The sequence below is a fragment of the Chionomys nivalis genome, chromosome 2, assembly GCF_950005125.1.
Source record: "Chionomys nivalis chromosome 2, mChiNiv1.1, whole genome shotgun sequence".
NCBI classification, from domain to species: Eukaryota; Metazoa; Chordata; class Mammalia; order Rodentia; family Cricetidae; genus Chionomys; species Chionomys nivalis.
Genome location: NC_080087.1, coordinates 1,838,905 through 1,857,697, shown reverse-complemented (window position 1 = coordinate 1,857,697; position 18,793 = coordinate 1,838,905). Strand labels below are relative to the sequence as shown.

Genomic DNA, 18,793 nt, shown 5'->3' with positions numbered 1-18,793 from the left:
TGTAATATCTGAGCTTCTTCCTTTGAATTTGATTTAGAACTGAACTCAATTCTATTTCTTTCAAGGCATTAAAGTCAGTTTATTAAATTGGTATCCAGAGATTCCTCTTATTCCAATGACTTGTTAGTTTTCATGTCATATTTTCAATTTCCTTTTTAGGTACCTTATCTCATAAGATTGAAAACAAAAAGCTTTAGCTTTATATTTGTGCCTACTACTTTGATCCTCCACATATTTGAAACTTTCCACCCCCAGCATTATTTACAAAAGTTCTTTTTGTTTTCTTTTCTTTTTTATATTCTTTGCAGTCATCTTAATCCAGTCATCCAGGTATCAATTGGAGTAACACAAAGTATGAAGAGCTTTATTCTGTATATGAGAACAGCAAACAACAATATTCACAAAATTTTATACCTGAGTAACATTTAATTGCTTTTTTTAAAAAAAATTTTCAAGACAGGGTTTCTTGGTACCTTTTGGAGCTTGCCCTGGAACAAATTCTTGTATACCAGGCTGGCCTCGAACTCACAGAGATCTGCCTGCCTCTGCCTCCTAAATGCTGGGATTAAAGGCGTGCACCACCACAGCCTGGCCCTGAGTAACATTTAAATGTTAATTATGAGAACACAGAAGTTAAAGGAAGTTGATGATGAATTATTCTTCCTGGCCAAAAAATAAAGTGATTAACTTTTCAATGAAACAGATGGAAAAGAAGAATGTGACCGAGTTTGTTCTCCTGGGCCTCACACAGAACCAAAACATGCAGAAAATAGTATTTGTTGTGTTTTTGATTATTTACATAACCTCTGTGATTGGAAATTTGCTCATTTTGTTCACCATCATATACCATCAAATGTTAAGGTTCCCGATGTACTTCTTCCTTGCCTATCTCTCCTTTATTGATGCATGCTATTCTTCTGTCAATAACCCTAAACTGATTTTTGACTCACTTAATGAAAAAAAGACTATTCAATTCAATGGATGCATGACCCAAGTCTTTGGAGAACATTTCTTTGGAGGAGCTGAAATCATCCTGCTTGCTGTGATGGCTTATGATCGCTATGTGGCCATCTGCAAGCCCCTGCACTATGTAACCATCATGAACCAAGCAGTATGCAACCTGCTAGTGGGGGTGTCATGGATGGGAGGGTTTCTTCATGGAATCATACAGATCCTGTTCATTATTGTTTTACCTTTCTTTGGCCCTAATGTCATAGATCACTTTATGTGTGATCTTAACCCTTTGCTTGAACTGGTCTGCACTGATACCCACATTCTGGGGCTCTTTGTTGCTGCCAACAGTGAGTTTATCTGTGTATTTATATTTCTCCTTTTTCTGGGCTCCTACATGGTTATCCTGTACTCATTAAGAAACCACAGTGCAGAAGGGAGACGCAAAGCTTTCTCCACTTGTATTTCCCACATCACTGTTGTTGTTTTATTCTTTGTGCCCTGAATATTTGTGTATTTGAGGCCTGCAACTACTTTACGTATTGATAAGGCAGTTACTGTGTTCTACACAATGATAACTCCCATGTTAAACCCTTTAATCTATACCTTGGGAAATGCTCAAATGAAAGATGCTATTAGGGGATTGTTCAATAGGAAAATGCATGCAGGAGACAAATAAGAATATTGTGAGTCAAATCAGAAAATGATTGTACATTTTAGATTGACGTAATATAGAACATTTAACTCATGAATGATATAGATATGAATAATTTGCATTGGTATGGATTTTAAGGTCAATTTTGTTATATGTATATGTATTTCTGATCTTGATTAAGGTATTGTGATTGTGTAGTTTATTTAAAAATGTAATGTATAATTAGGAAATATAGGTTGCTAATGGATAATCATTGATAATAGTAAAGCTTGTAGTCATGTTAGTTAGATTTTCTAGATATATAGAGATATATTTCAGTTGGATAGGCATTCTTCATATCTTTCAAAGACTACAGAATATGGCATTTCAAATGTTTTAATAATTTAGGGCTTTTCAGACAATGAGACACGTCTGCTCCTGGCAGCACCAATCTACTTCAAGAGGAAGATGGGCATTAAAGAAGCTCCTTATGGAGTTTGATAGCCATTTGGGCAAGAAACTGCTCTTGCCTGGACTATTGCATAAACTGGACACAGAAAACCCTCAGAGAGAGGACTGCTAAAATTGCCTAAAAGTGAGATGATCTTTCGGGGTTCCTGATTTATGAAAGTGTCTATGAGACATTCTGCAGGACACAGCAGATAGTGATGAACTGTCTTTAAAATTTCCTGTTTCATGGAAATGTCTGCTAAACACTATGGGCCTAAAGGCCAAAAACGGATGCCCCAACAATACAAAAGAACTTTGGGTGACTGTATAGGCAGCTAGATGTCTCTGTCATTTCTAGAGTTTTGGATTTCTTGTTTGCTTAGGTAATATTATATCCTTCTGGAGTCTTTGATGGAGTTGAAGAATGGATACATACTTGTTTTCCTGAGTTATGATAAAAGATAAAATAGATATAAATATTGTAACTGTAATTCTTGCTTGATAACTGTTTTGCTATATGTAATTTTACTATGTTAAAATGAAAGCCTTCTTTTTTGTTTAAACAGAAAAAGGGGAAATGATGTGGGAGTGATTTTTTTCTAGTCTGTTGCTTTCATTGGTTAATTAATAAAGAAACTGCCTAGGCCCATTTGATAGTCCAACCCTTAAGTGGGTGGAGTAAACAGAACAGAATGCTGGGAGAAAGAAGCCGAGTCAGGCAGTCGCCATGATTCTCCCACTCCAGACAGACGCAGGTTAAGATCTTTCCTGGTAAGTACACCTCGTGTTGCTACACAGATTATTAGAAATGGGCTAAATTAATACGTGAGAATTAGCCAAAAAGAGGCTAGATTTAATGGGCCAGGCACTGTTTAAAAGAATACAGCTTCCGTGTAATTATTTCAGGTAAAGTTAGCCAGGTGGCGGGACGCAGCCCGCTGCTGCTCCTACAACACATGAAGAATAAATAAGCTGTAATTTATGGGCTGGCCTTGAAGGAATCAGAAAAAAAATCCCATATCTTAAAGCAGATTCGAATCACATGTCAGTATGTTGTAACTTGTTTACATATATTATTCAACCCTTATAAATACATAGCAATTTAAAATATTTGAGAATTATTGTTTTCTTAGTCTGAGAGGAGAGACAATGTTCAGATTCCGTTAAGACTGAGAAACTCTTGTGGCTGTTTAAAGCTGTTTTTAAAAACAGTAGGTACATGTACACATACATGCAGTTGAATTTTAATTTCATACACATGTACACAAACATACAAAGTTAAAACTAGCTTATATTTAAATATAAAGCTAAATCAAAAGTCACATGCATGCATACACACATGTATGCAAAAGGAATTGTGTATAAGGGATGCTCTGGTGTTCATTCCAAAAACATGGCACCGTGCAAAATACAACTCATAACTGAGCCAGTATGAGAAATTTAGAGACAGAAGTGAAAATAAAAGGAGAACAATGTCCTTAGAAAAGATGGCAACTAGTTTGCCTGACCTGTTCTTTACCTTGCACACTTTACATTGGCATTCATAGTATAAGAGGCTTTTCCCAAGTGGGAAGGTAGCTTAAAGTTGACTGACTGAAGGATTTCCTATAGCACCTCTTCCTTTGGTTTATATAAGAGAGTTCTAAGCCTAATACAAAATTATATGGAATAAGAACAAATATCAAATATAAAAATTAAACTTACAGCCAGCATAAACAATATCAAGCAAGAAACAAGTGATAAATGTTTCAAAAATTATTTTATCTTAAGGACTCTAATTTTTGTTTTATAAATAAATTGGTCAAGTCATGAGAGGAAAGTAACTATGACTATCTAGTCTTCAACACCATTAAAGAACCGAAAAGGAAAATAATATGACTCGAGTAATCAGGAAGTTCATTCAAGCGACTTTCAAATTGAGCAACAAATGACAGAGACAACTGGCTACCTGGGCAATCATTCAAAGTCTCATTTGTAATATTAGAGCAACCAACTATGGCTAAGGCCTAGAGTAACTGACAGACCATTTACAGAGGTAGGAAATTTTTCAAAGCTTTCTAACCTTGTCTTGGCAAGATTTGACAGTCTTTTTTTCTATTTCGTGTTGGTACTGTCTGTACATCATACATTTTGTCAGTGGTCAATGCATGGGCAGTTCCTTGCCCCAAAGCCAGTTTTACCAAGAAAAAAAAAAGCTCCAAATGGAGTGTCTTCAGTGCTCAGCATTCTCTTTGGAATAGATGGGTGCTACCAAGAGCAATCAAGTCTCACATCAACAGAACCCTAAGTTATGTAAATGCCATACACAGCTCTGTGAAGTGTTTGAAGATTACCTATTATTCAGAATATAATCTGTATGTATCTAAAGATTCTAATTAGTCTGATTAAAAGTATAAAAAATATAAATGATTATTCACCTATAATTCTTAATACCTATATAACTGAAAGATTAAGACTTCATATAAGAATATTAAACAATCTTTAAACAACTTTGAAACAAATGAGAACAATGATCTCAAAATGTAAACAATGTGTAAGTATCTTGATCAGAGGTAAAAATGTATATTGCAATATAATAAATATATCCTAAAATTGTATCAATATACCTTAAGGATAAACACAGCAAACATCAAAAGGAAATTATTTTCAGGAGTTAACTTTTTCCCTTGATTCATCTGAATTTGAAAAGTATCAGATGTCAGTCACTTAATCTGACCCCATAAGGTAATTGAGCTGCCTCATGTGGAGGCAGCGAGCCACCGTGTGCATGGCTCACAAATTTGAAGCCATTTATCAGTAATCTGTTTCCAGAGGAAATGACACGTTGTGGATCAATTATTGGTTAAGAAAAATAAGGTTTTTATCAGGAAGACTCCCTGAAAAACCTTCAATGAGAGCAGATGGTCCAGATGATTCAAAATTTTGAAACACCTCTGTTTCACTTTCCTCTGAATTCTGCATCTAGAACAGCTTCAAGGCTGCTTACTGAGATGGTCCAGCCTCACAGAATGTTCCAATCAGGACTTGACCATAAACCCAAATTTTCTTTGGATTGCTATAAGATTATCAGTGCACCTAAACAACAGGAATTAGCCTAGAAATCTATACCTATATTCCCTCCCAAAATGGTTTATGGAAATTTGTAATTGTTTAGCATATTAGTTACATGTTACTATGAATAATGTTCAGAAAGAAAAGAAACAAAAGAGATTAAATTCAGAGTTCTTGTTGTGAAAAGAAAAAAAGGAGGAGTACTCTGGGATAATGCTCTTGTACATTGAAAATATTTGTCACTCACACTGGTTTAATAAAACACTGATTAGTTAGTAACCAGGTAGAACGTATAGGCAGGGCATCCAGACTAGAATTGTGAATAGGGGAAAAAGGCAGAGAGACAGCTACAAGCCAGATGCAAAGGAAGCAAGATAAGAATGCCTTACTGATAAATGGTAACAAACCACATGGCTAAACATAGAGAAGAATTATGGGTGAATTTAAATCATAAGAGCTAATTAGTAATAAGCCTGAACAATAATACAGTTTGTAATTAACATAAGCCTCTGGGTGTTTATTTTGGACTTAACAGCTACAGAACTGAGCAGAACGAAGTGTCTGTCTACAGCTAGCCTGTTTTGGTCATCCTTTGTTCCTTTATTAGAACATATTATAGCCATAGACACATGTGTATCACAAAGCATCATCTACTTGCCCATGAGTATTTGTTATTATCTAGAACTCTCTTGATGGAACGTTGGCTAAGTGGTGCATGGCATCTAGGTACACGCTCTCCCTTAATCCTTTATAAACACAGGCTTGTAATCAATTACAGATAAGATCTTTTTCCCTCCAAGAAACCTAAGACATGATGGAATGTATGTGTTGATGGGAAGTCTGGAAGGTGAAAGAAGACAACCTAAGGTAGCACAGCAATCTGTCCTATAGCAGAATCACAGGCTTTATTAGGTAAATTGAAATGGAGGGAATAGGTTAGAGACCACAGAAGCGAATTCAGTTTGTCTTGACCAAAGATTAGCATGTTCAAGCCTGTTTTTGCATCTTCAAGTTTATGACAGGAGGTTTAGCACAGGTTGTGGCTGTCTACATGCTGCCTGGGCTAAGGTGTGGTCACTGTATGTCCTGTCTAAACAACAGAATACTCAACCTGGGATATAGTTGTTTGATGTTTCAAGTATCGAAGAGGTAATTACTTTGTTTTCTCTTTGCTTGTATCATGGTAAGGAAGTCTTGCCATATTCCACCCCTTTGAACTGAAGCATACAAACATATGAAAAATAAATGCAGGCAAACTCAGCATTCATTGGGTTATACTCCTAACTCTATTCTTGTCTCTGTCATTTTTTTGTATCTCTTGGTAGTCAGTCTAACTTTTCTAATCCACTTGCCCCTATCTTAGAACACACAAACCCATTGAAGCTCAACCCCAACTGATAGTTCCTCAATGTAGGGCTTGCAGCAAATCAATGCTATTAACTCTCCATGCAGAGGTTTCCTGAGTGGGAAAGAATTTTTTTTATGACCATCAATAATCAATGCAACTTGACCAGAGGCAGAGCCATCAATGAAGATGAGTGCTGATGGAGGGGATAATGGATCTGATTTAGTGTTATAGGGAAATATAATAGGATGTAAATCTAGAAATTTTAATAAAAATTATTTGAAAAAATACCTATATACCTTAAATTGAGGAATTTGCCATTCTGTGAACTCGTAAGACAAAATATTATATTGTTCAGCTGTGTAGAGGATAATTATCTCATGAGCATCTTGCCCCCCAAAATTCTTACTTTCTTTTTTTCCATTATCCAATAAGGAGGCAGTTGGAAGAATAAGCAGTCACAGTTTTTCTATGAGTTGCAGGTAAGTGTAGCCATTCTAGTGGTCTCTTTTGCTAAAAGCAGGCCATGGGAGTGTACTCAGTATGTAGTATCTAACACTCCAAGGATTATTATTAGCTACATGAAGGAGCTTCTGAGTATTAAGTTTTCCTTTTATAAGAACCAAAGTGGTTTGACCTTCATGTGTTAAGTGGTGACCCTAGAATTAGGGTCACCTTGGAGAATTTTGAATAAAGGCTTGAATCTAGTCATGGGTATTCCTATATAGGAGCAAACCCAAATAACATCTCCAAGCAGTTTTTGACAATAATTTAAGGTTTTTAAATGATTCATCTGTAATTGGAAAGATTGGGGAGAAATGAAACCTGTGTGAATAACATGCCTCAATTTGAAAAAGGAAGTTGAATTTGGATTTTTTTTTTCCAGAGGCCACCTGAAACCCATATAAAGTTAACTGTTGAATCAGAAATTGTAATACATCTTGTAGGTAGGCTCTGTCAGCTCATGAAATCAATATATCATACATATAGTGAATTAGATACAGGTTAGAGTATATTTCACGAACTTGTAAGAAGGCTGCATCCATAAACAATTGGTACAAGGTTGGGCTGGTTTTACTTCCTTGTGGTAAAGCTTTCCATTGGAACATTTGCTAGAGTCTTTGAAAATTAGGTGAAGACAAAATCTTGATACTCTTGAGGATGTAAGGCCATGGTAAAGAAGAAGTTTTGTAAGTCTATAACAATTAAATTATAACTTTTAGGAATAGCCAATGGAGATGGCAAGTCAGGTTGTAAAGTCCCATAGGCTTCATAATTTCACTTATCTTTTTTAAGATCTTGTAACAATCTTCATCTGCCTGTTTTTTTCTAAATAATAAATGCTGGAGTGTTCCCTGAGTTAGAGGAGGGCTTAATATGACCCATTTGTAATTGTTCTTCTACCAGAGAAGTAGCTGCTTGAATCTTTTGGAGAAAGTTCCCTTTAGAGAAAGAGAGTGCTTGTGGCATCATAAGATATTCACTGCAAGAATGGTCATTATACAAAAGGTGTTAGGACCAACATCTTGTAACTGGGTTATCTCTATCAGAATGTGTTCATTTTGGTGGGTCAATCTTCTGCTTTCTCAGCTGAAATCTCAGTACTTAATTCTTGCAGACCACAGCATTTAGGTATGTTCCTTGTGTTAGGTATGTGTTCTCTCCAAAACCTTTATCAGGAACTGGTGTTGGATTTTGTCAAAGACCTTTTCAAACTTCCAACGAGAAGATCATGTGTGATATTTTTCTTTCAGTTTGTTTATAGAGTGGATTACATTGACAGATTTTCATATGTTGAACTATCTCTGCATATCTGGGATGAGGCCAACTCAATAATGATGTTTTTAAATGTGTTTTTGTATTTGGTTTGACAGTATTTTGGTGAGTATGTTTACATCAATGTTCATGGGGGAGATTGTTCTATAATTCTCTTTGCTGCATCTTTGTTTTTTTGGGGGGGTATTGGGGTATGAATTTGGCAATATTCCTTCTGTTTCTATTATGTGGAAGAATTTGAACAGTATTAGTATTAGTTATTCTGGTAGCTTTCTGCATTGAAACCATCAGACCCTGGGCTTTTTCTTTTTCTTTTTTCTTTTTTTCTTTTTGGTTGGGTGATGTTAATTGACTATTTCTATTTCCTTAAGGGGTTATAGGTCTATTTAAATTGTTTATCTGGTCTTGATTTTATTTTGGTATGTGGTACCTCTCAAGGAGTTGGTCCATGCTGGTTCCTTCCCTGTCCATCTGGAGTAGGTGAGGTCCCATTAGCTCAGGCAAACTGTTTCAGTGGGTGTTACCATCATGATTTTGAACACTTTGCTCATATTCTCACTCGCTCTTCAACTGGACTTTGGAAGCTCAGGCCAGTGCTCCACTGTGGGTCTCTGCCTCTGTTTCCATCAGTTGCTGGATGGAGGTTCTGTGGCAACACTTAAGATATGCATCAATCTGACTACAGGCAAGACCAGTTTGGGCACTCTCTCCACTATCGCTTATGTTCTTAGCGGGACTCATCCTTGAAGGTGGGTGACAGTTGTATCGCTGGGGCAGACTGCAGAGCCACTGGCAGTGCCACTAGAGTTTATCTCAACTGCTTGTACTGGATTTTGGAACCCCCTGTCTTTGGATGGATACCCTACTAAGCCTAGATATAGTAGGGAGGGGTTTGGATCTTCCTCAAATCTATGTGACTTACCCTCTCTGAGGAGTGGATGGATTACACTTAGACGTTTGGTGGGGGGAATAGAAGAGGGAACGGGAGGAGGGGAGGGATGTAAGATCAAAAACGATAGTTTGTGTTTATTTTTTTCACAAATGCAGAAAGTATTTTTATTAGGTTAAAATATTTCTTGAGCAATAATTATTTACGTGGAGAGTTCAAAAAACTGACTTATGATTATTTGCCCTGTCCTTGATTAGAGACACGATTACACACACTCCTTCTAGTACTTTCTAAAGTCTAAGAGGCTTGCAGATCTGTCAGTCTGTTCTCATCCGATCACAGGAAAAAGTACAGGATGGACAGTGTTCTCTTCTGAACTTACATCTTTAGAACAGTTCGAATGCTTTTCCCTGAGTGCATCAGATCGAAGCCTTTATTGTTTTGGTCAAAGGACAGAGTGTCAGTTACAAATTCGTCAACTTTAATCTTTTCTGACATATATTCAGACACCAGCTTTGGGACACTCTCTACACTCTTCCATCCTTCAAAGATAATGCCCTTCCAGGTGCGTTCTATCACCAGCTGGAATGGGTGAGTGGCGATTTTTTCACCTGAAGCAGCTGTGCCAACCACCATACTGACTCCCCAACCTTTGTGCTCTGCCTAGAGGGCTGCTCTCATGACCTTCACATTGCCAATAGCCTAGAAAGAGTAATCTATTCCTCCATCTGTCATTTCAATGAATACTTCTTGGATGGGTTTACGGAAATCCTGGGAGTTAATACATTCAAAGGCTGCAAATTCTTTGGCCTTTGCAAATTTATCTTTATTGATGCCGATACCAGTGATCCGGGATGCACCAGCCACTTTACAGCCCATTATCACTGTCAATCCAACTCCTCCCATGCCAAAGATGGCAAAGGTAGAACCATGCTCCACCTTGGCAGTGTTCACAGCAGCACCGTATCAAGGTGAAATGCCACACCCAAGAAGGCAGACTTTATGCAATGGTGCTGAAGGATCAATTTTAGCAACGGAGATGTCAGCCACAACTGTGTACTCAGAAAATGTGCTGGTTCCCATAAAATGAAAAATAGAGTTTCCTTTGAGGGTAAATCTGCTAGTGTCATCTGGCGTTAATCCTTTCCCCTGAGTGACTCTTAACTTCTGGCAAAGGTTTTAGGATTCAGACAAAATTTGCTTTCTCCTCTGTGGGATGTAAAGCGGGGGTGAATGTATCACCTGCCTTCACTTTAGTAATTCCTTAATCAAGCTATCCACAATCCCAGCACCTTCATCCAAGGTCACTGGGAAACACCCCTCCCTCAGGATCAGCTCTGCTCAGAATACAGGCAACCGTGTGTCAAAGTCAGTGGCGATGATCTTAATTTGAACTACATGAGCCCTGGGAGGTGCGACTTCTATCTCTTCTTTGGAGAGAGACTTTCGAGCCTCCCAGGCGAATGCAGCCTTGGTTCGCCATGTCTGCAAGTTGGAGATAGTGAGCTGAATGTCAAGCAACAAGTCTAGCGGATCCTGGGTATTTATTTTTCTTTAAAAAAAAGAAAGAAAGAAAGAAAAAGAAATTTGTACATTTCTTTTAGATTTTCAATTTTTTTTTTAATTGCAGGTTTCTGAAGTATAACCTAATGATTCTCTGGATTTCTTTAGAGTATCTTGCTATGCCCCACCTTGTCATTTCTGAATTTGTTAATTTGGATATTCTCTCTCCGCCTTTTGTTTATTTTGGTAAGTGTTTTTCTAGGTTTTTGATTGAAAGTTTTGTTGGCTATAGTAAAGGTAACTGGCATCCATGTTCCTTTAGTGTCTGTAAAACATCTCTCCAGGACCTTTTGAATTTTGGAATCTCCAATGAGAAGGTGGATTTAATTTTGATAAGCCTGCCTTTATATGTCTCTTGGCCTTTTTCCTTGCAGCTCTGAAAATTCTTTATTTTATAAGTTTAATGTTTTGATTACTATGTGGTAAGGGGGCTTTTTTGGTACAGCCTATTGGTTATTCTGTGAGCTTCATGTACCTTTAAAGGCCTACCTTTCTTTCTTTCATTCATTCTTTCTTTTTTTTTCAAGATAGGGTTTCACTGTAGCTTTGAAAACTTGTCCTGGAACTAGCTCGTGTAGACCAGACTGGTCTTGAATTCACAGAGATCTGTCTGCTCGTGTAGACCAGACTGGTCTTGAATTCACAGAGATCTGTCTGCCTCTGCCTCCTGAGTGTTGGGATTAAAGGCATGCACCACCACCACCCGGCAGGCTTGACTTAGTTTATGTGAGAAAAGTTTTTTCTATGATTCTGTTGAATATGTTTTTTGTAACTTTGAGCTGGTATTCTCTTCCTTTTTTATCCCTATCATTCTTAAGTTTCATCTTTTCATGGTGTCCATTGGCATTTTGTGTTAGAAAAATTTTGAATTTAACATTTTCTTTGACTGATATATCTATTTACTCTCATATCTTCAAATCCTGAGATTCTGTCTTTCATTACTTATATTCTGTTGGTGATGCTTATGTCTGTAATTTCTGTCCACTTCCCCAGATGTTCTGTTTCCAAAATTCTCTTGGTTTTGGTTTCTTTATTGTTAATAATTCAGTTTTTACGTCTTGAACCATTTCCTTTATCTGTTTTTTTTGTTTTTGTTTTTGTTTTTCTGGCTTTCTTTGCTTTCTTTTAGGGATTTATTCATGTCTTCCAACTTTTCCCTTGTCTTCTTTAAGGGATTATTTTTTTCATTTCCCCTTTAAGAGCCTCTATCATCTTCATAAAGTAATTTTTAGGTCCATTTAATGGTGTTTTCGCTGTATTGGAATGTTCGGGTTTTGCTGTTGTAAGACCACTGTTTTCTGGTGGTGCCATATTGCTCTTTTGGTTGTTGAAGGCCTTCTTACACCGGCATTCACACTTTTTTCCCAACTGGTACGGCTTGTGCCTGTACCTATTATTCCAAATGTTGTGGTTTGCACCTGTGCCTATGTAGTCTCACAGGATTGTGGGGTGGGGCTGGTCATGAGGAAGGTGTTCAGGTTTGTCGGAGTAGGTGGCAGAGTGGGTCTTGTTGATCCAAGGGGTATTTCTGAAGTACAGTTATCATAAACTTTAAGGGTATAACCAAGATGTAGAAGTAAAGATAACAGAAAAGAGGAACTAGAGAATGGGAGGATATAATTTTCTCTCTTTTCTAACAGAAGTTCATCTAGAAATAGCAGGAATCTTAAAAATTTCTTTCTAGATTTCTTCTTTGACCCACTCATCATCAACTAATAAGTTGTTTAATTACTATTAGTTTGTGTTTACTAGAGACTGCTTTGCTATCAATTGAAAGGTGCATTGCCTTGTGATTAGGAAGGACAAAAGAAGTGATTTCAGTTTTTGGAATTTACAAAGATTTTTTTTTTGTGCCCCAGGATTTTAGCTATTTTAAAAATCTTCCATCTAGCATGTGCAGAAGTAGAACACACATACAGCATTTGAACATAAACTGGCCATACTTGTTCTCTGATATAACAGTTTTGCTCTATAATATTCCCAGGCAGAGGACACAAATGGATGGGGAATGGTGGAAATAATTAGAAGAAAACCCTGTTTTTCTTACTTCCTGGTGTTTATCTAATGCACAATTGGTCTCAACTTAAAATTAATTTTGTAAATCTACTTTTTCAGGTAACATCAAAACTTTCCAAAATGTAATTAAAATAGAGAGCTTCACGGTGATGGGTATAAAATCATTTTCTTTTTTAGTTTGCTTTGTTTTTCTGTGTGTGTGTGTGTGTGTGTGTGTGTATGTGTGTGTGTGTTTGAAGCCACACCTATTTGCAACAGGGTTTCTCATCTTGGATTCCCTATTTAGTGTTGCACATCAACATTACCTATGCCATTAAAATTCTTTCTACTTATTATTTTGTCCAAGAAATCTTTATATCTAGTTGTAAGATATAGTATATATACACAGGCGAGGAAATTCCAAAAAACATTTGAAACATATCATTATATTAATGTATGTCTTCATCAAGTAATCAGCTTAAAAGAGACAAAAATCAGTATCAGTTTGTTTTGTTAGAAAAAGTTTTCTAAACCAGGCCATGGTGGCTCACGCCTTTAATCCCAGCACTTGGGAGTCAGAGGCAGGCAGATTTCTGTGAGTTTGAGGCCAACCTGGTCTACAAGAGCTAGTTCCTGGGCAGTCTCCAAAGCTACAGAGAAACATTGCCTTGAAAAACAAAAACAAACAAACAAAAAAACAAATAAAATAGTTTTATAGAGGGACAGGAGGATTAGAAGCATGTAGTGTAAGAATGAGTTCCACATCAACCAGAAAAGTTAGAGTGATTGCACATGTGTGTGACCCCAGCAATAGTGTGTGATTTGAGGCTGCAGCAGAGACAGGACAGTCTTGATAAAATATGGCAACATCCAGGTTTTCAGATAATTGCTGCTGGTATACGGATTCTTAACAAGAAAAACTCAAATAAAAAAATGGAATAAAAACATAAACAAGTACTGGAAATTCAGTTCTCAGCTGAAAAACTGGCAAGTGTCAAATAAAGGTTTCCAGAACACCAGACTTTAAGAGACGTTCTTTCTATCACAGGAGATAATGAATTCCTATGAGACAAGTCTCCAATATAAAACTGCAGAAATCTGAAAGCATACAGCTTTAAACACTCTTTTTAGGTAGGACACAGTTGTTTCTCACTGTAAGATTGACCAAGATTAGATCTATTTGGATGTGTTTTGCAACTTTGCTACCTCCTATCTTGCAGAACCAGAACCAGGAAACAAAAAAATCATTTCTCTAGAGTGCCCAACAAACACCAAAGATTATGATTTCTCTGAAATAATTTTAATTTGGGGGAAATGGAGGAAGAATTTTCTTATGAAGACACTTCCTTAACACAGGCCTGTTTGATAGTAAGTTATCTAAGATGTTCGTTAGCAAATGTATTCATATATTTCATAGAAAAAGTCTTTTTTCTAAGGAAAGTTTCACTGAAGGTGGTATTGATGTGAACACTGAATACTCACAACTATGGTCAAGATGATTCCCAACTGTTAAGGTATGTTTTTTAAATGTGCTTATTAGATATTGTGATTTTTTTCACATATGGGAATAATCATCTCTCAATATTTTCAAATACAGTCACAGAGGTTTTGCTCTTCAGACTAATTTTTAAAATTTAACAGATATATCTTTTATTATTTTCATTAGCTATCATGAAACTAATAGAAATAAATCAATAAGATCAACCTATCTATTTTATGAAATATTATTTTGCTCTTTGAAATTTCTATTAATAATCACAATAAATCATGATGATAAAAATGATTAGTTGGACCTCTCACTCATAAGTCCCAGAGACTAGTATTAATTGCATCATTATTAAGTTCTTGATTTTAATACAAACACAGACAACTCACTGTGAGACCCATTTCTGTGGTTTCTTACAAAGTACCGTTAGGGATGACTCTTCTTCGGTTCATGACAGAGTCAAATGTGTCTTCATGTTGTCGCCCACCCACTAAGCTTATCTGTTATGTATACACCACCTTACAAAAATAACTTGAAGCGTTATGCTTGTTACTTTTGTGCATGTTTTTTTTACATTTTAACCAATTCTCACAGGAAATTATGAGTCAGGATTCACTTTATAGACAGATGATGAAGCAGTTTCACGAGGTGCGAGGTAATGAATGTAAAATGAGAGGAGTGAAAGGAGGGAAAGCTGGCTTCTTACTTGCTGCTTTCAATTCTTGAAGGATTATTTTTGACCACTGCTGCAATATTTCTTAAAGGGTTACAAAAGAATTCTGGGATCCCCTTTTACAATGATGTTAGGGAAAAGTGACCTTAAGTGAGGCCAAAGTACAATAACCAATTTAAGAATCCAGCAGCATGTATTTCTTAGTACTTAGAAGGTAAGTGTGTCATGTAACATCTACATGTTCACTGACAAAATTACTCAATGTAGTTTATGGAGTGCTCCTGCATAGCAGCCTCAGCACTCCCCCAGGCTTTTTCACTTTTGCAGCAAGTGAAAATGGGTTTGGGAATGGGATCTGTGGTGTAGAAAAAACTAACTTACTTAGGCATGTTTCTTTATTCCTTGGGATAAGAAGAAAGAAGGAAAAAAAGAAGAAGAAGAAGCACAAGGACATAAGGCCTAAGGGAAGGGCAAATCATAAGGGTAAGGGTAGGGGATAAGGAATAAGGTTGAAAACGAGGGGGTGACCTCCACAAAGCTCTTAGTTTATATAGGGGTATAGACAAGTTAACAATCCCATAGGCGATATCAATAGTACCAAGCGTGCCTTTTCACAGAGTTACAAGAAACCGGTGGATCTGAAAAGGAGGCACCTGTGTCTCAGAGAGGACATGGCTGTGCAGTTCTGCTGTGGCCTGGAATACAGCATTGGTAGCTATTCCAACCTGCAGGAAGGCTTGATTTACATTAACATCTAGCTGGTTGAAATCAAAGGAGTCCCTTCTGAGGATCCTGCATCAGCAGGGTGCCGAGGAGAGTTTTTTTTCTCTCTGAAGCTAATTTTTAGCAAGTCAAGCATTTTCACTGTATAAGAATTAATTTTTCTGAGCTATGAGCCCATGTTAGTTGATCCCAAAGTGAAGGGTAAATATAGAAATTTAGTAGTCTGTTAAGTCAGTAGAATTACACCTCTCTGAGTCAGCTTTTAGAACAGACATAATACCTCTATGAGGCTCCTTTCTTATCAGTGACTACTCTCAATAAAGTTTGTGGAGACTATTTTATGTAGATTTCGGCTATGAGATCAAGGACTTGTCTGAATCCTTTTTGTTGTTGTTGTTGTTTTCTTCTTTCTTTCTTTCTTTCTTTCTTTCTTTCTTTCTTTCTTTCTTTCTTTTTTTTTTCCTTCTACAAAAGACTGAATTCTTTTCAAACCTTTTCACGAATTCTTGGTGTGTGGGGAGGATTCTGGTTACCCAACAGGAAAAGTCAGGTTTACACACTCCTGGGATACTACAGAGGGTGAAATGCCATGATTTCACAAGATTTGTACAGACTTACTGACAGTGACTTATCCAAAGAACAAGTGTGCCTGCAGGTGAATACACATATACACTTCCTGTGGATACATCAGTAGAAGTGTCAGCTGTTTCTTTACTGTATAATTCTTGTGGGCTCACAACAGTTGTTGTCATCCAAATCTTATGAAATAAATAAAAGTGTTAGAAGCCCATTCAGAGTAAATTATCAACCAATATTTGTATAAAATGATAATTTTGAAGTTTAGTAATAATATCTGTTAAAAATTGCCAGAAAGAATTAAGTAAGAATAAAAATAATGAAAGTTATCATTTTTCTTCTGTTATTTTATATTACATAATAAAACTGTTACATAATTATATGCTTTATATATAATGTTATATAATTATAAAATAACTATATGAATTATAGAAAAATAATGATATTAATCAGCAATTACATTTACAACTGGGATTAAATAAAGAAATACCTATAAGAAAGTACCACTAAAACACAATATGTTTTGTCAGTTTATTTAATATTGACCTTGAACTTATACATGATCCTATGCATCATTTTCTTATCTTTAAAATAGATAAATAAAAGCAGCTACACAGGATATTAAAAGTTTTAAAAAGAAATGAGGAATAATGTGCAGTACATAGAAGAATTACTTTATTATAAATTTTACAAGGCTTTCACATATACTATCAATTATTATGCATTATTTTATAGCAACTCTTTTATTTCTTTATTGTGTAGTTTTCATTATTACTCTGACTTCCTTTATACCCATTATTGAGTTGTCTTAATTTATTATTAATATTTATTTTGGAAAAATAAATAGAGATAAATATTTTTCCAGATCCTGGTAATTTCTTTGAAAAAGAAAGAATTATTATTTATTTTTATGTGCTTTATGGAAAACAAAATACCTTAATTAATTGGTGAAAAAAATAGGACAAATAGTCTGATACCTGAACTTCCTCCTTTGGATTTGACTTAAAACTGAACTCAATTCTGTTTCTTCCAAGGCACTAAAGTCAGATATTGGTGCCCAGAGTTTCTTCTTATCACAATAAATTGCTAGTTTTAGTGATATATTTTCAATTAGCTTTTATGGTTCCTTATCTCATAAGATTAAAAACAAAAAGCTTTAGATTTATATTGTTTCCATTACGTTGATTCCCCCACCTATTTGAAACACTCCTCTTCCAGCATTATTTAAAAAAGTTGTTTTTGTTTTGTTTTTTATATTCTTTGCAGTCATCTTAATCCAGTCATCTGGGAGTCAAATTGAGTAACACAAAGTATGAAGACCTGTATTCTGTATGTGAAAACAGCAACAACAATATTCACAAAATTTTATACATGAGTAGCATTGAAATGTTAATTAACAGAATGCAAAAGTTAAATGAAGTTGAGAATGCATTATTTTTCCTGTCAAAAAAAAAAGTGATTAACTTTCCAGTGAAGCAGATGGAAAAGAGGAACGTGACCGAGTTTGTTCTCCTGGGCCTCACTCAGAACCAAAACATGCAGAAAATTGTATTTGCTGTGTTTTTGTTTATCTACATAGTCTCTGTGATTGGAAATTTGCTCATTCTGTTCACCATCATATACCATCAATTTGTCAGGTCTCCTATGTACTTCTTTCTTGCCTATCTCTCCTTTATTGATGCCTGCTATTCTTCTGTCAATAACCCTAAACTGATTTTTGATTCACTTCATGAAAAAAAGACTATTCAATTCAATGGATGCATGACCCAAGTCTTTGGAGAGCATTTCTTTGCAGCTGCTGAAGTCATCCTGCTTACTGCAATGGCTTATGATCGCTATGTGGCCATCTGCAAGCCCCTGCACTATGGAACCATCATGAATGGAGTAGTTTGTAACCTGCTAGTGGGGGTATCATGGATGGGAGGGTTTCTTCATGGAATCATACAGATCCTGTTCATTATTGATTTACCTTTCTGTGGCCCTAATGTCATAGATCACTTTATGTGTGATCTTAACCCTTTGCTTGATCTGGTCTGCACTGACACCCACATTCTGGGAATCTTTGTTGCTGCCAACAGTGGTTTTATCTGCTTATTAACATTTATGCTTCTTTTGGGCTCCTACACAGTTATCCTGTGCTCACTAAGAAACCAAAGTGCAGAAGGGAGACGCAAAGCTCTATCCACTTGCATCTCCCACATCACAGTGGTTGTCTTATTCTTTGTGCCTTCCATATTTGTGTACATGAGACCTGCAACTTCTTTACCTATTGATAAGGCAGTAGCTGTGTTCTACACAATGATAACTCCCATGTTGAACCCTTTCATCTATACCTTGAGAAATTCTCAAATGAAAAATGCTATTAGGAGATTGTTCAACAGAAAAATGCACTCAGAGAACAAATAAATAAATAATGATTCAAACCAGAAAAGGATTCATTGTACATTTTAGATTGACTATATAAAGTCAAAACATGAAGAATAAAACAGCTGTCATTTATGGGGTGGCCTTGAAAAAAGCAGAAAAAAATACCATAGAAAGGAGAAACCTAATCCAGTCTAGGCTATAATTGCACTCCTGTTACAACACACATTTCCTGTCTTTAATACCTATTCATCACTAATTACTCTGTACAATTTATGCCTTTTGAGGTTGAGTATTTGTGACTGAGCCCTTCCAAC

General features: G+C 36.2%; 1 protein-coding gene and 2 pseudogenes across 1 annotated transcript; 2 read left to right on the top strand and 1 right to left on the bottom strand.

Moving 5' to 3' along the window:
• The first annotated feature begins 688 nt into the window (after window positions 1-688).
• On the top strand, window positions 689-1,630 carry LOC130869974 (olfactory receptor 4C46-like; annotated as a pseudogene).
• Window positions 1,631-9,474: 7,844 nt separating this feature from the next.
• On the bottom strand, window positions 9,475-12,010 carry LOC130863429 (alcohol dehydrogenase class-3-like; annotated as a pseudogene).
• Window positions 12,011-17,588: 5,578 nt separating this feature from the next.
• LOC130869410 (olfactory receptor 4C46-like) lies at window positions 17,589-18,518 on the top strand. Its single transcript, XM_057761520.1, has one exon. The coding sequence runs from the start codon at window positions 17,592-17,594 to the stop codon at window positions 18,516-18,518; it is 927 nt and encodes a 308-aa protein (XP_057617503.1). The 5' UTR covers window positions 17,589-17,591.
• Window positions 18,519-18,793: the final 275 nt, after the last annotated feature.